General features: G+C 35.8%; 3 protein-coding genes across 7 annotated transcripts in view; 1 reads left to right on the top strand and 2 right to left on the bottom strand.

Annotated features, from left to right (window-relative positions):
• LOC110423628 (Pyridoxal-5'-phosphate-dependent enzyme family protein) overlaps window positions 1-4066 on the bottom strand; it is a 5385-nt gene extending 1319 nt beyond the window's left edge. The window contains exons 1-6 of one of the 5 annotated variants that reach the window (XM_021437907.1): window positions 3917-4066; window positions 2685-3014; window positions 2160-2202; window positions 1684-2031; window positions 1006-1135; window positions 692-868 (exon numbers count right to left, since the gene is read on the bottom strand). In XM_021437907.1, coding sequence (XP_021293582.1) covers window positions 692-868; window positions 1006-1135; window positions 1684-2031; window positions 2160-2202; window positions 2685-3014; window positions 3917-3982 — 1094 coding nt within the window. In that variant the 5' untranslated portion in view covers window positions 3983-4066. Of the gene's footprint in view, window positions 1-691; window positions 869-1005; window positions 1136-1683; window positions 2032-2159; window positions 2203-2684 lie in introns of all 5 variants that reach the window. The other 4 variants (XM_021437908.1, XM_021437909.1, XM_021437910.1 and 1 more) reach the window with 4 other exon arrangements.
• Window positions 4067-5924: 1858 nt separating this feature from the next.
• LOC110422902 (ARM repeat superfamily protein) lies at window positions 5925-10947 on the top strand. Its single transcript, XM_021436927.1, has 15 exons — window positions 5925-6360; window positions 6477-6653; window positions 6751-6875; window positions 6960-7101; window positions 7424-7573; window positions 7660-7713; window positions 8017-8112; window positions 8197-8256; window positions 8380-8454; window positions 8542-8595; window positions 8717-8818; window positions 8928-9560; window positions 9730-9828; window positions 9926-10033; window positions 10394-10947. Exons 1-15 carry the CDS (start codon window positions 5956-5958, stop codon window positions 10541-10543), a joined length of 2430 nt encoding a protein of 809 aa, XP_021292602.1. The 5' UTR covers window positions 5925-5955; the 3' UTR covers window positions 10544-10947.
• Window positions 10948-11518: 571 nt separating this feature from the next.
• ORP1D (OSBP(oxysterol binding protein)-related protein 1D) lies at window positions 11519-19546 on the bottom strand. Its single transcript, XM_021436928.2, has 8 exons — window positions 18535-19546; window positions 17331-17687; window positions 16720-16804; window positions 15946-16412; window positions 13515-13670; window positions 13025-13333; window positions 12216-12560; window positions 11519-11849 (listed from the first exon to the last, which is right to left on the bottom strand). Exons 1-8 carry the CDS (start codon window positions 19048-19050, stop codon window positions 11676-11678), a joined length of 2409 nt encoding a protein of 802 aa, XP_021292603.1. The 5' UTR covers window positions 19051-19546; the 3' UTR covers window positions 11519-11675.
• Window positions 19547-21091: the final 1545 nt, after the last annotated feature.

Genomic DNA, 21091 nt, shown 5'->3' with positions numbered 1-21091 from the left:
GAAAGAAGAAAGTGGTTCCATTCCCTTTTTTTTTTTTTGCTTTTCTTTTCTCTGGTTACTTGTCACTGTTCTTTACAAGCTACTGGTGCTTCCTTTTCTTTTGTTATGTTTACAACTTTAATAGATAAGAAAAACAGCGGGTATGATAGGAGACAACTTGACTTACAAATATCTTTCATTAACTAGACAATTAACAAAAGAAAAGCCAAAATAACAAAGGAATTGAACCACTTTCTTCTTCTAAAGTTCCAAGATATTCAAATGAGTAATTACTTTCTTTATATTTTGATAATTTATGATTGCAAAAAAATTTAGTATTTGGAATTTTTTACATTGATAAAGTAATTTGGTGTTTGTAGAAAAATAACCAAAGAATATTTTGGAAAAAAAATTATCAATTTTGAAACTATCAATTTGAAGTTGCTCAAAAAGAAAAAATTTTGTACATATCCTTTTGTATTTATACCTTTTGTATACTCAGTATTATATATATAAAAAAAACAAATTTCATAATTATTGTATATAAACACCTTTTGCTGAAAAAGTCTCCTTTCACTCATATATATAAATCTTGAATCCGTCCATAATCTTATTGGTGATGCCCCTCATGCATCAAGCAAGTTAGAAAGTAGCTTACGAACAAGTTAAACTATAAGCAATGAAAAATAAAATAAAAGGAGAAGGAATTTACTTTCTTGGACGAATATGGTCTACCCAGTGCACAATTCCATCATCTGCACCATTTAGTTTGTGAATATCAAGAAGAAAACAAAACTGCCTCTTAAATTCAAAAATTAAGCGTCTTTCTTGTTCTCTGTATGCATCAATTGTGTTAGCCAACATTACTGCAGTAACTTTCCAAGGAAGCCTGTGAGAAAGCAATAGCAGTGGTGAATATTCTGCCATAGTGTGCTTCAGTTTAAAATTTCACTCCACAACATAGTAACATAATTGCTTGAAAGTTTTTATCTCAACCAGAAGATATATGATGAAAACAGCACATACCCTAAACACAGGGCAGCAAGGCCTAAACCGACAGCAGTTGTCCCAGTACCAGAATCCACAACAAAGTTGAAAGCCCTCGTTCTTCCAAGTAAATGGTCCTGAGATAGGTAGTCAACCAAACGAAATAGACCTATAAGAAGGAAACTTAATTAATTGAAGCTAACTAGATGTCAACGTTACACCTACTCAGTTATGTAATAACAACTTATAACCTGCAATTAATAAATTAGTGGCATACAAAGGGATTGAAAATTTATAAATGCTAGTATATTAATAAGGAAATAAATCAGCGAAGCATGGTAGACAAGAACCCTACGTTTTTTTAGGAATATGTCATTTCATAGAAATCATAACCTGAAAGCAGTGAGACCAAGGAGACAGTTAAAAACTTAAAATCTAAAGACACATATTCTCTAGCGGAAGGCCTTGGCCATCTGTCATGAGTTATTGCTATCAACCTGATCACAGTCAAGAATAATATTTATGTGTAGTACCAAAATAGCATCCTTGAAGATAAGCAATTATTATTAGTGCAAGATTGACATCGTATAGTTAGTTTCACAACCTGTCTTTGTGATGACTTGGCAACATTGAATGTTAAAAGAGAATGCAGATATATTTGTGAAAAAAGAAAATGATGATTAGAAGCAAATCCATAGTCCACATTTTTTCTTTTACCTAGCAATGCAACAGCATCTCCTGCGCCTTCATTGACTACAAGAACCTTTGTTGAGTGGCTCTTGGTGCCTCTAGGAGCATCCATTTGCACAAACTTTGAACGCTCAAATGTCTGGGCTGTTATAAACGCATCAATAATATCATTGCAATATACAACATTACCACTACTGCCTGCAACCATACTAGCATGAGTTTCTAGCATTTTTTCCCTATGGGCATAAAAGGATCTGGGAACATATGTTACATTTCCATATATTGTTGAAATCAAGTTATAGCCAGTCAGAATTGCAGGCTGCTCCCCTCGTAGAAGCAAGTGTGACTTCAGCCCTCTCTCTGCACAAGAAACAGCTGCAAAACATGCAAATGACTGATCTGAAGCAAAGTTTATGTGGCTAATATTACCAAAACTTATTATGAATTCTGGAAAAGGAAATTTCAAAGAAATTTACTCTTGTAACTGCAAAGAAAATACCTACCAACAGCTGCTGCATGTGCACTTTGACAACCGCCACATGTAACCTAGAAAAGTTCCCAATTTAAAATTATCTGGTCTTTGAAGTTTGCAGAACTGAAAAGAGGAAAGGTTGGGAGGAGTGGTTGCATATAAGAGATGCAGTGCACTGGAATCCATCTGAAAATTGTATGTGCACTAGGACATCTATCTATTCCATAAAATTTTAAGAAAGTACAACCTATTCCTGTTCAAGCCATCCAACAAATGGTATATCCAGCAAATAGACCACTGTTACTCCTTATCCTAATGAGCCCTTAAATGAATATGGGTAAGCATCCCATAAGCATATAATGTCTTCCAAAATAGAAGGGTTGCCAGACCTGTCATTGTCCTACCCAGATGCACACAGAGATGCAAGAGAGTTTATAAGAAAAAGTTAAGATAAACACTAACATGGGGATCTAGATGGATGATGCATATTCATATCAACTGACAGGTAAATCTAAATCCAGTTGCCATCTCACATGTGAAAGGAACACAATCTTACCACATCAGTCACATCATGATCTTCAATGAGAGGAAGCAGTCCATCCAGTTTTCTAGCTTTATTGCCATTGACAAAGGGATGCAATAAATCATCCCTCACAATATAGAATGACAAGCCTTGATTGTCCTCAAACATCTTGTTGCCAAGATAAGGCTGATTATTGTTTAAGAAAGAAACATTACTAAGCACTCCCCCACTGTTTTGCCCTTTTGTTGAAGAAACCATAATTTGATGAATTTTGGTATCAGGACTGAGCAATGTCCACCTTCTGTCAAGCAATTTTGACAAGAACTCTTCACCACTAAGTTTGAATTTGGGTAGTGCCTGACACTGGTCAACTGTTAGTCTGAATCCCAGAAAGCTACTATAATAGCATGGAAGATAGTATCGATAAGCTATAGAAGTGTGCATTATGTTTCCTGTATCTTAAATGAATATACTAGCATTTTATCATCAATTGCCCAGAAATATGACCAGCAAAAGGAAAATGGAAGGAGAGAGCAAGGAAGAAATTTTCATGAAATGAGGTGGCTAATTAATTTTGTGAAAGGCAGCATTGCAATAACGTATTGACTACATCAACCATGATTGATGTGATGCCAAGTTGCCACAACCACAACATGTAAAGGCCAAACATCAGAGCATAGTTGTACGAAGGATGTTCAAGTTCTAGGACCATGCTATTGCAAAACTTGCAGTATATATCACTGTATTCCTCTTCAATTCTCATAAACAGTGCTAACTTTCAACAAACCGACATATCTCTCTCTAACTCTAAGAAACTGATGCCGGTTTTCTCCAATTTTGGGGAACAACACTGACAAAAGACATTATTTACATTCATAAAGCTCGAGGCAGCATATCCTCCTCACTGAGGACATTGATGGAAACCAGTCTTTACTGAACTAATCCTTTTCTAACTAATGGAAGTTAGATGTATCAACATGCCACATATTGTTTAAAATTTTCGTTCTTTTAACTCTTCCTTCTTCCAAAATGAATGTAAACTACATTACTATCATGTCACTTACAAATCCCAACTACCGAATTCAAAAGCACCCATGATGCATCTAATTTACAAAGAAAAACAGAAACTTACTATCAACTTGCTGACACCCAAATGGATACTATTTAAACGCAAAATTTAACCAATTTTCTAATATTGGCAAAACAAATAAATACATAAATAAACAAGGAAATATGAAATCCCAGGCAGATATTAAGAATAGAACCTGAGCTGACCCATTTTTGTTTAAAGCTGTGAAGGTCGTTCTGGTGGATAAACAATGAAGTTTCATTTCAGCAGCTCCCTAAAATAAGCTGAGACCGCGGCGGGAAGCTTCTTTCTTTCGTCTTGCAGGGTATCGGTAACCTGGTTGAAAATAAACGGTATAGAATCTTTTAAATAAACTTCATTTTTTTATTCTTTAATTAAGTACTTTTACTATTATTCTGAAAATAAACAAATTTTTATATTTTTTATTTTTAGCTACAATAAACGACTAAATGCACAATTTGAAGTTAAATTTTTTGAATTTTTTATTAATTCATGATCAAACATTTTAATTGTAACAATCAAAAATAAAAAAAATTTAGTTTTTATAATTAAAAGTTATGATGAGAGGTGACTAAAGTGTAGGATACATGCATAATGTGGACGTTGATTTGAATTTTTGCCTTTGATGTGATTAGTGAATTAGATTTTTAACAAACAAGGCTATTTGATCTAGGTAAAAATAATTTCATCTCTCCTATTTGATTATTCTTGTCGATTAAAATTTCTCATCGTTGACCCAAATTACTAACACTCTACCTCCTCTTTTTCTGATCCACCTTTCCTCTCCGATCATTTTTACTCTTTATCATACCATAGTCCAATTAGGTATCTATCACCGTTAACATATTAGACGTTCTGTTTGTGGGTTCCCGTTGCCATCATCTTGTTATTGTTTGATAATCTAGAAATAGTTAGGTATGCCTTACATTTTCATTTTCTATCTTTAATATTTGTCACCAATAAGATTATCATTAAACAATTTTTCTACAGTGTAATAAATTTTGTAAAGGGCATATAGTTCTCTGTGATAACTAATAATGGCGTATAGTAAACTATTGTTACACACGATATTGAGAAAATGATATTGTCACACGTTATGTTCAAAAAAATCATCTAATCATAATATTTTTTATATTTTAAACAGAATAACTTATTAATTACGCATCATAAAGTTTCATTACGATGATACTTTAGTTAGGGGAGGAAAGAACCTCAAGTAAATATTCAATATAAGGTTTTACAACTCAATTTTTCAATATAATATGTAGCAATTAAATCTTCAATATGACTTGTAATAATTATATTTTTTAACATTACGTATAACAATTACATTTTTTAACATAACGTATAACAACTAAATCATTAATATAAAGTATAACAACTAAATTTTTCAAAATAACATGTAACAATTAAATTTTTAACATAACATATAATAATTAAATTTTAAACATGACATGTAACAACTAAATTTTCAACATGGCTTATAACAAGTACATATTTTAACTTAGTGTGTAATAACTAAATTTTCAACATGATGTATAATAATTAAATTTTTAACATGACATGTAACAATTATTTTCAACATGACATGTGAATATTAAATTTTAGAATATGAAATATAACACTACATTTTTCAATCTGGAGTTAACAATATTTTTTCCACAAAAATAACAATAACATTTTTACAATTGAAATATTTGACTCTTAATTAAAAAATATGTTCAAACATTTAGTCCCAATTTAAGCATATAACCTATAAACAACTTGTATGATTAATGATTGATTTAATTAAAATATTATTTATTGTTTTATATCATATTGTCTTGACATGATTTTTTTTCACATATCATAACCATAATTAACGATAACTAATATACTGGTATGTAAATAATATAATATTACATATTAATGAGACATAATAACATACTTATGTGATATTTTTAATTTTTTACATCAATGTTAGATGAGTATAAAATGACAAATATTATTTTTACTAATACAATTAAACAATCATTATTTATAAAAATTTATTTAAATTAAAAATAAAAATATAAAAATTTAATTCATTCATCAAAATAATTAAACTGTAAAATTTTAATAAAAAATTTATTAAGATGCCACGTGTTCAACTGTTATCTTATCTATAAAGATTTAGGGTTTACCTTCAAGCCAAAACCCTAGGAAAAAAATAAAGGGGAAAATCAACTTCTTACAATGGTATTGCTCGCCGGTGTCTCGCCGGAGCCTCTGTCCGCGTCGGGTCGGAGTTCCGAGAAGCTGAGCCTACCGTCTCTCCAATCTAAAATGAAAACCGACCCAGAGGGGTACGAAACGGAGCTCCATCTCATCCACAGTCAATTCAATTCCGCTCTCGAGCTCTTCCAGCAGCAAGCGGCTCTCAACTTCTCCTCCATTACTGGCGTCGGTGCGGACCCAACCGTCGCCAAGGACCTCAGTGATCGTGCCATGTTCTTGGCCCATGTCACGCCGTTTTATCCCAAGCAGCTCGCAGGCTTCCCTTCCGATCTCGCCGCGTTTCTCAAATCATCCGCGAGGACTCTTCCCTCGGGGCTTAGGTTCCACGTCACCCAAGCGCTCATTCTTCTCGTTAATCGGAAGGTGACGAGGAAAATTAGTTAGTTTTTGTTGCCACAATTATGAAAAGTTGAAACCTTTTTTGGTCCCTATATCTGGATGCTTTCAATTTGACTTGAAATGTTGACTTTTTTTGGCAGATTATTGATATAAAGGACACTCTATCACTGTTCATGGAGTTACAGACACTAGGAGATAGGAATTTGAGGAAATTAGCATTTTCTCATGTTGTTCATAGTATCAGAAGAATGAATAAAAATCATAAGAACGAGGCTAAGAATCGCCCCCTCCAGAATATCTTGTTTGCATTATTGCAGGTTCTTTAACAAAGCCATTTGAATTGGGTATTTCCTGTTTTAAAAATGTTAGTTTTTCATTTTCTTTTTTATAAAGTATTTTCAATGTGTTTTATAGCAAGAAGATGAGGCAAGAGCGAAAAGGTCTCTTATTACTTTATGTGAACTTCATCGAAGAAAGGTTTGGTTTGATGATAGAACGGCAAATGCTATTTGTATGGCATGTTTTCATTCATCATCCAGGTATGTGTGATCTTTTGTATGGTTGATATCTGTTGTTTATGCTGGTGAGTTCAAGTGAAACATTTTTGTGCTTGAATTTCTCAGAATAATGATTGCTGCACTTTCGTTTCTCCTTGATTATGAGAAGATTGAAAATGATGATGATGATGATAGTGATGCTTCAAGTAGTGAAGATGAAATGACACAAAAACCTCAAGTTGTCATCAGCAAAGAAGCTGTCTACAAGGTTATTTGCATCCTGTGATTAATTTTCTGTTTTCTTCTTTGTACCATTCTAGTAAAGTTATTATAATTAGTGCTGGCTAAGTGAAGTTTCCTTGATTCTACCACGGATTTTATGCTTAAAATACTCGTAACTTTTGTTGAGATATGATGATATATTTAAATTTTAGGTGAATGAAAAAAAATATCTCTACGGCTGATGAATTGAACTTCAATGCCTGATAGTTTGTGTCAGTTGTTTTACGAAAAGTAGTTGCTTTCAGTTTTACCTTTGATTCTAAGATGTATGATTGGTGTTATAATGTTATGTTGTATTAAATTTTTAGGCGCACCATAAGGGCACAGCTGCTAGCAAGAAGAAAAAGAAAGCAAAATTACAACGTGCTATTCGTAGCATGAAAAGGCAGCAACGCCTGTCATCAGAAACTAGCACTTCTAGTTATTATTCACCCCTAAACCATCTAAAAGATGCACAGGTTTTGCCCTCTTATCACATTTTATTTAGTCAGTTTGGCTGTGATTTCAATGCTGTAGAAAGTTCAAAATTCTCTTTTGCGCACAGGGATTTGTTGAAAAGCTATTTTCTCGCCTTCAAACCTGCAACGAACGATTTGAGGTGAATGCCTTTCCTGATATCTCTAATTTGGCAGATTTTACTCTTTAACTCCTGTGACTTATGATACTTTCTGTAGCAGTTATACTGTTTTCATTTCTGTTAATTTACCTGTTAGTTTTTATATTTCTTTGGCAAAATGGAGCTTCTGTATATTGCATTTTAACTCTGTTCTCTAACATTTGATGTCTAACTGATGGCAATAGTAGTTTTAGGTTAAGTTCTGTATAGTTTGCTTTCACATTAATTAATTCTTATATTTAAATTGCCTCATTCATTTCAAGTCTCCTCTGTTGTTTACTTCAGGTTAAAATGATGATGTTGAAAGTGATTGCTAGAACAGTTGGACTTCACCATTTGATATTACTAAATTTCTATCCGTTCCTTCAGAGATATGTTCAGGTATGCTATCTTATTGAAGTGTTCTTATTTAAAATTAAGTGTAATTGCCTGGTTAATAGGAGGCAACTATATTCGTCTCTGCAGCCTCACCAAAAAGATATCACTAATTTACTTGCAGCAGCGGTTCAGGCATGTCATGACATGGTATGGTTTTCCATTGATTGTTTGAATCTTTTGTCCTGAACATTTTTATTTTCACTTTTTTTCTTCTCTTCTTTCTTTAGCTTTCTCTGATTTCCTGCCATCTATTCAATCTTGTCTAAGCAGGTTCCTCCTGATGCAGTTGAGCCATTATTCAAACAAATAGTAAATCAATTTGTACATGATCGTTCACGTCCAGAGGTATTGCACATGACTTAAAAGCTGTTTTATATATCCTTTTTTTTTTTTTGGTTACTGATTGATTAAATTTTTTTCTTATTGTTCTAGGCCATTGCTGTTGGACTGAACGTGATAAGGGAAATATGTTTACGCATGCCATTGGTAACTATCTGTCATTTTCTTTCGGAATCCACTGAATTTATTTTATTTCATTAGTGGATTCACTTATATGTACTGTATTACTCAGAATTTGTTAAAACAATCATTTGTTTCTTGTTACTAGTTGATGACTGAAGATTTGCTGCAAGATCTCGCATTGTATAAAAAATCACATGAGAAAGCAGTTTCAGCGGCAGCTCGCTCACTAATTACTTTGTTTAGAGAGGTATACCATTGTCTTTCCATACTTTTCTACATGCCTGCTTCTCTAATTGTCTGTTGTCTTTGTTCTTCATAAACATTGACTGCATATTTCTCCATTTTTATGTTGTCAGGTTTGCCCTTCACTACTGGTTAAGAAAGATCGCGGACGCCCAGTGGACCCCAAGGCAAGACCAAGGGCATATGGAGAAGTCAATGTCCTTAGCAATGTTCCTGACATTGAATTATTGGAACATGAAGATGAAATTGATGGCAGTAGGGATGATGAAAATAGTGATGATGCTGCATCTATAAGTTCTGATGATGGCAATGAAAACAGCGACGATGAAGAAAGCCAGTATAGTGCAGAAGATGGAAGTGAGGATGAGGGCATAGTGGATGAAGAAGATGATGAGAATGATAGTATTGATGAGAACGAGAGTGATATTGGTGATGATGAAGAGGAGGACAATGATGATGAGGACAAGGTTGAGACAGAGGAGGTGGAAGCTGAAGAGGATGATGACTATGAAGAAGTTACTGATTCTTCTAGACCTAGTGACGGTGCTGGAGATGGTGGAAATGTAGATAAAAAGTCGAAAGCAAGTAAGAGAAAATTGTCTGATTTTGAGGGACAACTTATTGCTGCTGATACAAGTCTTCGAGCTTTAAAGAGGTTGGCAGAAGCAAAGATGAGCCATACTATATCAGACTCAACAGATGGTATTCTTTCTGATGAGCATTTCCGAAGGATCAAGGAACTTAAGGTATATTAAATTTGTTCCGACAGATCTATAATCTCAAGTTGACACCAAAGGTGTGACCTTGTGCAGATCTCGAAGTTGATTCATAACTGCTTTTAATATACTTTGTTAACACTAGTTTGGACATAGTAAAATAATTTATTTTTTGGGGGTTCTTTATTTATTTTATTAGGCTAAGAAGGAAGCAAAGACTGCTTTGGTTCAACAAGGGTTTAAGATTCCAAGTTCTGATCAACTGAGTTTTAAACGAGTGGATCCTGCAAAGCTTGAAGTATGTCTTCTCTGTCTTTATTGATAAGTACACTTCTCTAGTTAAGGGCTGGTCCTAGAAACATATATTCACAAAAGTTTTTATATGTGCTTCATAGGCCCATGTTCGACTCAGGCTTAGCAAGGAGGAAAGACTGGCATTAGTCAAAGCTGGAAGGGAGGACAGAGGGCAGTACCAGGCTCGAACTGCTGTAAAACAGAAAAAGGTATTTGGTTGCTTTTACAATTTATAGGCCTGTTTTCTAGGCTGTAAGCAAGTCAAATATAGTAACCATTTTTAGCATTCCTCGCTGCTTGGATTTTAGTTTCTTCAAGGGCACAGCTTTTTGTTGAATTTTTGGTCCATTTAGATGTCTAATATGATAGTACTCTCTATTTAGGTGTTTATATCGTAGTACGTTTAAAGGCTTCCCTTTTCAACTTGCTGAGTATAAGAATCTTGGTTTACCTTAAGATAACGAGTCTTTGTGGTTGAGAACTTAAAATGCAATCTAAAGCATGCCACTGGTTGGATCTTTCAATTAATCTGATTATCATGTTTGTTTCTTCTGTCTTGTTGTGAACAGACGGGTGGTCTAAGCAACCGTCAGAAAGAACACAAGAAGGTTATGCCGTTTGCTGCAAAGAAGGCCAAGGCTCAAAGGTCTCGACAAGAGAAAGGTAAGAAGAGGCAACGATCTGGCAAACAGTTCCGTGGGAAGAAAGCGTGGAAATAAGGAAGGCGTGCATGGTATTTTCCATAGAACACAGTGAGCGGGTTCAAAGTTGATCATTGGAGTTCCTTTTTTATGTCTGTTGCTGCAAAGAAGGCCAAGGCTCAAAGATCTCGACAAGAGAAAGGTAAGAAGAGGCAACGTTCTGGCAAACAGTTCCGCGGGAAGAAAGCATGGAGATGAGGAACACATGCATGGTGTTTCAATTGAAGTTGATCATAGGTGTTCCTTTTTAATTTCATTTGTAATTTTTCTCTTTTCACTATGCGAGAATAGTGTCACTATGGCTTTAACGTGTTACATGTCGGGGGCATTTGTCTTTTTGTTTTCCTCGGACATGTGACAACATGTTGCAATTTTGAAAGTTAATTGTGTCGTAATTCATATTTGACGTAATATTTGGTATTTATTGGCAATAATGCCATGTTTATTCTCAGCTCTCGTGGAGGCTTTGACATCACACATTCTCTTCTCTCTCCCAAATCGAGCTTAACACTGCATGTTGAATGCAACAATCCCACGTTCAATGATGTACCATTGCAATGCGTACGGGGTACAGCATGAAGCCTGAAATGCGAAATAATAGTTCTTTCTAAGCTCCAGCTGAAGGTGAATATAAAAGGGCTTTACCCATTTTCTTTTCTCTTATTTCTTTAAAGAAAATAAAAAGTACTTTGTTATTAATCTTGTCCGATGTCAGGCGGCTGCATCTACATTTCTATGCATCCGATGGTTCTGGAAATCAGTCCATCTCACGTATTCTTACCTCTCAATTGTAGACATAAACAGAATCTGTTTAATTTAAACCAATTAGATATCGAAGGTCAAGATTTATAAGTTATCTTATAGGGTAGTTCCTATTCTATACTACGCTATTGATCAAAATAAAGAAAGAATATGCTCATCTCTTTAGGGGATAACTGCCCAGTGGAAGCGAATCTGCCTAGCTACATTACATAATACAACTTGACTCGGTAATTGCACCCCAAATAAGCTCATTTATAACTTAAGCTACATCTACATTTCTTGAGTCCTGGCATCATCATCATCATCATCATAGACAAGAAACTGGTGGGAAAAAACAGAAATAAATAATACCCAAAATATAGCCGAGCAAGCAAAGCCAAAATACAGCTTACTCTTCGACCAAATACGAAGGTGAATCACTACTCTGGCCAAATATATCAGGGATTCCATCCCACTTCTTTTTCTCTCTTGCTTCCCAGTATCCTCCAATATAACGATAACAACCATCTTCATCCTTCCGGAACCATCTTGGCTGCCATCCTCGCTCTTGTAATTTCCTTGCCTGAAGCACAATAAAATAATTAAATCAAATGATTTATCTGCTGAAAGAAATGCAAAGCTAAAGCTCTTTATTTCTCAAAAAGCAGAGTGCAATGGTAATAGATTAGACCCGAGAGTAAAATGGAGTCAGTTTGGGATCCTTAATGGCACTACCAAGGTCTGAGGATTATTCTAACTCATACATTGTAATCTAATAAAGCAAAACACATACCAACAAAAAAAAAAAAGATAATAAAATATAGTTTATGCTTGTCAAAGCCAAGTTCAAAACAATCATTGGTTGTTTATGTTCCAAGTACCTATGTAAGTCCAGAGCCTATGGCCATTAATTGTTGAACTCAAAAAGAAACACTGTAAGGGTATATACCTGTCTCTGTAACTGCTCCAACCTCAGCTTCTCTGCATTTGCCATTTCATATTCTCCATTCTCTAAGTGTCTCTGGTCTGGCCTCAGTCTTGAGTCGGTTGGAGGTAATTTCTCCAATAAACCAGGAGTCAATTCATTTAAGGATATTGCAAAAGGGGTAAGATTGTATCTTGTCTTAGTAATGGATTTGTCTCTTTCCCAAAGCAACACAGCTTCTGTCATTGGATCATACCCTTTTGGCTTCGTAGTTGGATCTCCTAGCACATAATACATAGCTTCATCCCATTTCCCCACCAACATGGCAACCTTCTCTCCTGTCCTATTATCTTGCACAAATCCATGAACCTGAAATTATTGAGAGAAACCGTCAATTTATTCCTTTTCCAATTATGGCCAGTCAGAACAGTGGTTAATCACCTTAGCACTTGAGTTTGTCATTGTGATTAATGTCAACAAGGTTTTCAAACAACTGTGAGCAACTTTGGCATGAGCACCAAAATTGCTTCCAGTGTCATCCTATGAAACTTTTGCACATTTTTGGCCAACTGAAACCATTTTGAACTCGATTTGTTAATATTTTAGGGATACAAGCAAATATGTAATAACAATGTGAACCAACATCTGAATTATTGTTTAGAACTACTTCCAAATTTTTGGTATTGTAATAACAATGTGGACCTTTCTACTAACACAAAGCAAATCAAACGTGAACTTGTCCATCTACAAGTGGAAGTTGAAACTATGGTAAAATATGGAAAATATTTAATGAAGCTTGTTTTACCCATTCATTATGGAGTAGAAATTATGACCTGATGGGGATTTCGATCTATGATAGACTGCTCCTTGAACTTGAGCTTGCAAGAGTAATTGCCGCTGCCTCTGATACGCATGGTGCCATAGTGATCACAATAGATTTTACCAAGAATAATATTATATATGGAAGTCGTAACTTTGCTCCACTGAAAAGTCTCTCCATCCTCGAACTGCAAGGTTAGGACACCAACAGGATCAAGTTGAATGGATCTTCCCCAAAATTTGCCTTTGAGATTGGAGTCTGCCCAGAATTTCCATCCTTTACCCTCACAGTGGCAGGCGACAATCACTGGGTGGTGACTCACCTGAATGCAAGCACCCCAAATTGTTAGATCTGATATGTCATATGACTACCACCTCACCTATTTCAACAACAATGAGATAACAGAAAGGCTCTTTATCTTTCCATCAGTTTTTTTCATTCATTCAACCAATAACCAGCTAGTCCAACATACAGATAGTGCTTAGGTGTGAAAAATAGTGTACCTTTTCAGAGAAAAAACGAAGCCCTTTATCGGGATAGTCAGCCTCATAGGTCTCCCCAAGAAGAGGATTGAAGGGCTTGCACTGTCGACCTTCTGTGGATGCATAGCCGGATACAGCAAAAGCCGCAACATTAAGAATTCTCATCAAGTCATTTTCCTGCACCATGTCGACAATGACTGGCAATCAATTATAATGTAAATAAACTCATTAAAGAGTTGCTATAATTCCTTATGCATAGACTCTGAAAATAAAACTTATACACCATGGCAACCTTTAGACATACAGCACCAAGAAAATAAGCAAGACTTTATTTCTAGACAAAGTTAGACACAGACAAAGAACCCAAATGCCATTGTATCCTTTAGGAGAATCTTCCATGTTAATTTAATGTCCAATAAACAGAGATATATGATAACCTGGAATTGAATTACAAATCTGCAGCTAAAATTTTAAAGCATGAAAATAGCAAAAGAACTTGGAAAGAAATGCATCACAAACATGGTCTTTTCCAAAAATTCCATAGATATTATATAGCATTCAGTGACCATAATATATGTTAATCAAATGCTAGTGAAGCCAGGTAAATATAGAAAATGTTGTAGAAAATGTCAGAAAGAAATAGTAGCGCAAGACATGCTGAAAGCCATTCGAGAAAAGGGGAGGCAGCTGCAAGTTTTTTTTTTATCTCTTTTTGATATTTCTTTTCCAAACCCCTTGATGTTATAATGCTAACAGTTTTGTTAGGAGGAGAAAACATTAAGCATAATGTAGAAGAAAACCACAGGCATCTCCCAGAAAGAGTTCAGATCATTCCAGCCTGATCTTACTTAAATAAGGTATTGATCAGAATATGCATGAAAACAAGAGGATGGATAGTTCAGTATGGAAAAATGATTAGCTTTGGTCTTATTTACATCTTTGTTCTTGTAAATCATATCTTTATATTCTTTCATGATGCTAAAAGCCTCAGAGAGTCTATGCAAAGTTAATAATTAATTCATTGCTATTTCCGACCTAGCAACCAAAAGCAAATTCAGGGTCATCCTTTGACTTGCTGGCTTTTTGATGGCCAACCACATTTGAAAGTATGATTGACCAGATCTCATTCACTATACTGCTTGTAACTCTTATAAGGGCTTGAGAAAAGGGGTGTGCAAATGCAAACCGAACCAAACCAAAGTAAGTTTGGTTTTTTCAGTTCGGTTAGTTTGGTTTTTCAAGTAGTTTGGTTAGGGTAGTTCGGTTATTAGAGCTAATTCGGTTTGGTTTCGGTTAGGAATTTTTTTAACTGAACTAACCGAACTTGAATAAAGGTACCATGGGGTTTTCGCATGAGAAATAAATCGTAAACTATTTGTTGTTGTTTTTATCCATGTTTTTTTATTATTTGTTGTTTGTATGAGTATCCATCTTATTTATTCTAATTGTTTATAATCATTTTTAATATTTTTGTAGTTTTAATTTATAAAAAAAGGCAACATAAATAAATATATACAAACAAAAAAAGAAAGAAATTTCTCAAGTTTGGCTTTCAGAAATCAAACCGAACTAACCGAATTAATTCGGTTTCGGTTAGTTTTGTTATCTGTGGAATTTGGTTCAGTTTCAGTTATTTTTAAACATAAGTTCGATTAGTTCAATTATTAGATATCCAAAACCAAACTAACCGAAATAACTGTTTGCTATGCCCTACTTGGATAGGCTTCATAATATCTTGTATTTCTTCTAATGTCTGTTCAGTCTACTCTTACCCCATAGAAAAGGTTTAAACAAAGGGTAGCATCTATATCATCGTCTATAGCAAGAGTTCCCAAAGCAGGTAATCTGCAAAAAGCTCCAAGCCAAATAAGAAATGGAAGGTGGGACTGATGTTTATTGCACAGCAGAGTGAGTGTAGGGAATGTCTTTGTATAAATTGCATATACAAATAAAAACAACCTCTCATAAGCAGTAGAAGGTTGCCCCTTCAAAAAAGCAATGAAAGCATTCAAATCTTAAAATATTTCAAAGAAGCAACCAATCAAGCTTCTAAACTAAGGGTCAGTGTTTATTTATACAGCAAGTTTCAAATGATAGAGCATAAGAGATACCTAACAGGAAAAGGAACTTTCCATTAGATCTTTCCTTCATTCTTTCTTTTCTCCGCTGTTTTATTGTTTTCCTTTTTTTGGTTAGAGGAGAAACAAGTAGTTAAAGAGTCAGTGATACACATAACCTGCAAAAGTCACTAAACAACTGCTAAAGGTCAAGGAGACCATCTTCAAAAACATTGATACTGACTCTAAAAAATAAACCCTAAAGGAATATCGACAACTTCTGATAAGCTAATCTACATGAGGCCAGCACATAGTCTACCTGGATTAAAATGAAACTAGCAGATCATGCTTTAAAACTTCTTTGCCACAAAAGAAAGCAGAGCTGAGGACCTGACCTGCTTTCCCCATTCCAAGGCTCGATCAACCAAGTATGAATACTCCAAATCCTCAAAGCATTTTTGCAGTGAAGAGAGTGGCTCATTAAAATACACAGGAAGACAGACCCCAGATAAATCCTTTCCAATATTGTCCTTGATAATAGACCACAAGCCAACTGGCTTCTCTTTCTCCTTTGGTTCTGGTAGGTTATCCCTCCTTTTGACATAAGGATATTGAATGATCTTGATTTCCTTTTCAGGCCCGCACAAACGATCAGAAAAGAAAGCATCTTTATCATATATACAGCCCTTCCCAGTTTCCCTACACCGATAAGAAGCACTTCTTAGAGCTTCTGAAGACAAAAAGTCATTTGTATCAAAATATGTTCCATCATCTTCATCTGTTTCAACATCTGCACCATCTTGACTTTCATTATCTGCATCAGAATCAGTTGCACTGCCCTCTGACATGACAGAGTAGAAATCTGCAACATGAGGAAAGCAAGAGAGTTGCTAAACTTCCAAAATCTATAGCATTACTTAACGCATAGAACCTTAACAGGAAACTCTTCCAAAATGAAAAAAGTCTCTTTTCTAAAGTAATTTAGCTGAATTTTCCTGCAATCAAGCAAGCATTTATGTGGCCAGCCCTTAGAGTTATAAAATAGTATTAATTTACCCACAAATGCAGTAATTCAAGATTTAACCAATGTTACCAACAGAATATCAGTTCAAGCAAGATTAATAATTTATGAGGTGAAATTGTTTATTACAATTAAATGCAAAACTAACCGCTAAATCGTCGCCCTTGTCCACAATATGACTCACGTTCCTTTGTTTCATCTACTACTGTAGTTTCCAGCTCTATTTTCTCTGTCTGAAAAACAAGTTAGAAGGCAGATATTAGACCCCAAAAAGCAAGAAATTTTATTCTTTAGACTTTCTTCATATTGAAGAAAAGGTTAACATAATATTATACAACACTTAAGAAACCAGAATGTTTGAGAAAAAATCACAAAATCACCAATTTAAAAACAAGGGAGATGTTTGGTAGTATACAAGCCTAGAAGGACTTCAACAAGCAATCTAGAACAAAAAGGACAGAGAGATTAGAAACCTAGTAGAATAAATCTGGCAATTTATTCATGCCTAGGAACAGGCTAACATATGTTTCCAAAACATTCAGGTGCGTAAGTTGCCATGTCAACGATCTTATTCTCAGGTAAAATGCCAACACCACAATCAACGAGATTGGCACAATATTAGATAAAACCTATCAACAAGTATCAATCTACAAGGGAACACTGGAAGAGAGTTTAAAGAATACAGGCCCATGCTATCTTCATTTTGCCAGATATTTGATAATAAAACCATCCTATTCCACAGTGGCAACTGACAAGTACCTCTAATTGCCGCAAGGTTTCCAGTAATATAATATGTTTACGTTGAAGAGACTTGAGCTGATTTTGCATCACAGAAAGTTCTGAAAGCATTATAGACTCGCAGTCCTTAATGACTGCCTCACCCATGCCTTCCTGTAATAAACGTGACCTTAGCTTCTCAGTTGAGATTACAACATCCTCAGAAGGTTGAAAATCATTGCTTGACAACACTCTAGGGAAAAGATCTTTAGCAGCCAGCAATGCCTCAATCCATGCAGTTCTGTCCTCTCTTGACACACAACGCAAGTGAAGAGTCTTTGTTCCTGTGAATATGGTAAGCCTTTTATCATCTGACTTGCTTGCACGAATTGAAGAAACCTGTAAACCAGTTTCCAAACTCAGTCATCTTTCCCCAAATAGAATAGAATAAATATGTTGTTAGATACCAATTTTGTAATAAATCACCAAGCAATGGAGGGTGGTAAGAGATGTACTAATTATTGAAGCAGCAATATAAATTACAGAATTAGGGCATTGTCTTTCCTTCTCTTGAAATGTTTTTTGGCTTTCCATCTATTGAAGTGTGTTTTAGTTCTGATGGGCATCTTTGTAAAACATGTTGTATCGAGCGTACTCTCTTACTGGGGCTTTTTCCAAAGCGTGCATCCAGAGTAGTGCAACTGCAAGGAAGCGTCCGAAATTGCATTTGGATGGTTCATTGCCACACCAATGGACAAAAGAACCGTGTGAAAGGCTAGTGTACTCTATAAACTTTCTCCACGATTTGGTAATCTTAATATTAGAATCCATATAAACAGTTTTTCACAGAAACAAATACTCCCAAATTAAAACATGCAGCACAAATATTTTTTTAAAAAATGAACCTAAAAAGACTTCTTCCCTTCCCCCAAAATTCTCCAAGCTTTCACGGCCTCTCCCAGTTTTGATGGGTCCTCCCAAGTGGCTCCGTATTGGGAAAGTACTAAGGAAGAAACTAATACTAAATAATTTAGCAGTATTGAATTTCTAAGCATGCAAGCATCAATACCATAAGCACACATTTAAGTTTAAAAATTTTCAAAAGAAAAAAAAAAGTTTATCGTCCGGATATTTTCTTTTCCTTTTAAAATACCAAAAGAAGCGGCCTTTTTGCCACGGCAACAAAAAATAACGAAAAACGCGGAACTGAACTGAGTAATAAAAGCAAGGAAGAAAGCAAAACAACCTTCAAATGAATTTCACCAAACGGCTTGCACCGAGTTACCGCCGAGTTAACCCGATTGCTACTCCAGTTAGCTTTCCTCATATACCGTACCGAGTCCTCGCCGATCACTCGAACACTCTTCTCCCTTGCGGGACTCATTAAAATCTTATCAGGTCCGTGAACCTTATAATACGAGAGAACTCCGTCTTCTAACGCGAACCACCGCGACCTCCATCCTTTGCCGTAATTCACCCATTTGTACAGGATCCCAGCGACACCGTGGACTGCAGTGCCTTCGCCGATGATTGGCTCGTCGCATAAGGCCGCCGAGGGGTGATTCGTCACCGAAGGCGAGGATTTGTCAGTGTCGGCGTTGATGGAGGAGACTTGAGAGGAGAAGCTCGGTTTGGAAGAGTAGTTAACAGTTCTGATGGAAGTTTCCATGCTTAGCTGGCATTGAGGCCCCGATTTGGCAACCACCGGGTTGGCCCGGTCACGATCGATGGATACAGGAGCAATGCAGCACAGAGGATTCATCTCTATTGAGTTAAAACCAATAACCAAATTTTACATTCACCAAAATGACATCGGATCAGATTCAGATAAATGCCAGAGACGAAGAAGAGCCGCAGCAAAGCTGGAGTTGGAGCTCCGATTGGAGAATAGTCGGGCCGGATCCGATGGACTGCGAGACCCGATCGGAGCTCGAAATGAAACGTTTTCGAAATGACATAGAAACGGAGATTAGAGAAGGGAAAAAAAAAAAGAAAAGAAGAAAAGAGTCAGAGAGAGAGAGAGGGAAAGAAAAGGGGGCAGTTACGAGAAGTTATAAAGAAGAGGTGCAGTGCGCACAGAGACCCATTTAAGGCAGTGGTCAGTGATTTCAGTATAGGAGCCAGTGAGGCCTCGATGCGTAGGTTAAGCTAAACACCATTAAAATCCCCACTATCAATATAAATGCGTTTTGGCAATTCTTTTCTTCTCTTCTTCTCACTAAGCTTTTCTCTTTAAAGAAAAAAGAAATTGAAGGAAATTCTTATTTTTGTGTTTTATGATTTGGTGTGCCTTTTTGGGGGGGTTGAATGTGATGATCATTATGGGGGAGACAGCTAACGTGCGCATTTTTTGGTGATTGAAGACGGGGAGGGGTGGGGAAGTCTTTGTCCGTTGGGTCATGGCCTGTTCATCCCTATAATGACGCTTTTGTCCCTATTTTCCGCATTTGTTAACCATGATTGCGATGTTTATTAGGGGTGTTGTGGTGATTCCGCCCGCTTCATGAAAGCGATTAGCGAACGATGGGATTTTGATGCCCGTAACAGAGCAGCAGTGAGCACTGAGACACAGATTTCTGTATGTGACCAACCTGCTTGATGGGCAATAGACCCCCTTTTGGCGCTTTTTGACCTTGGTTTTTCCATCTAAATGCTTTGCTCTGAAACTGGATTTCTTAGAAAGTCTGTGGTCGCTGCCGCTTAAAACTGCTTAGTCTCTCTTGGGCAGTGGTAAAAACTGGTAAATTCAACAGCTTCATTGAAGTTTTTCTTTATCAGTTTCAGCCTTTAGCAGCGTCAAGGCCTACTTACTTACCGAGACTACTGCCCTTGTTTCTCAAGCTCTGGGGCTCTCACTGCTCATTCATCAGCACACTGGCCCGCTCCCATGAAAGCCCCATCTCAGAAACAAAAAAATTTCATCCGCAGACTACAAATATAAAAGAGAGATGTGGACGTTTGAGTTGACTTCCCAGCTTATCTGACTCCCTGCTCTATAAGCTTTGCTTGGAATTTGTATATAAATAAATTTACAAAGAGGAATTTTCCATAAATAAAAAAATTGCAATTAATATTTATCAATGATCAAAGCTGCTTTCTTTTGCTACTCTTATCTTGTAAGAAAAGGAGAAAGATTAGGGTCAATAATTATGTTTTGGAACATATTAAAACTGTAATTATACGTAAAACAAATGAAAAAAAAATGTATTGTTGGGATTTAGGCATTGAGCAAAAGCATGGAACATTTGATAAAATAATGTATCACAATCAATATTTATCAAAAGCCAGGTAGAAGAAGAGAGAAGACATGCAATTATATTTTATAGGCACATTATGCCCTTTCTTTTCTAACACCATGAATTTGTGGAACTTCGCCCTCAATTGAAAGCGCCCGTGACTGCTGTGGGTTGAACTATCTTTATCATACTGGATCCGGAGACTCTTTTCTTGCCCTGACATAAATCCTACAACCAATAACCAAACAAAATTCAAGCTGGTCGACAAACTATACCCTTCCTTTGATTCACAATCACATTAGTAGACATGACTGGTTAAGGAAAGACATTTTGCTTTTCTTTTTCTCTAAGGGTAAAGCATAAAGCCATTGACCAAGAGAACCTCGTATTTCCGCGGAGATAAACGACAAAGTAAAAAATGATTAAGTAGGTGACAGACAGGGTAGTAATAATGTGATATAATCATTTTGCTACTCATTCTTGGGATAATTCAAGCATCCAACCATCATTTTCATCATGCTCACAACGTTTATGTTTGGGAAATGAAAAAAAGACATACATAAAACA

The sequence above is a fragment of the Theobroma umbraticum genome, unplaced genomic scaffold, assembly GCF_002168275.2.
Source record: "Theobroma umbraticum cultivar Fairchild unplaced genomic scaffold, ASM216827v3 scaffold_20.0, whole genome shotgun sequence".
Taxonomy (NCBI): domain Eukaryota; kingdom Viridiplantae; phylum Streptophyta; class Magnoliopsida; order Malvales; family Malvaceae; genus Theobroma; species Theobroma umbraticum.
Note: the sequence above shows the minus strand (reverse complement) of the source record. Positions and strands in the feature narration are given on the sequence as shown.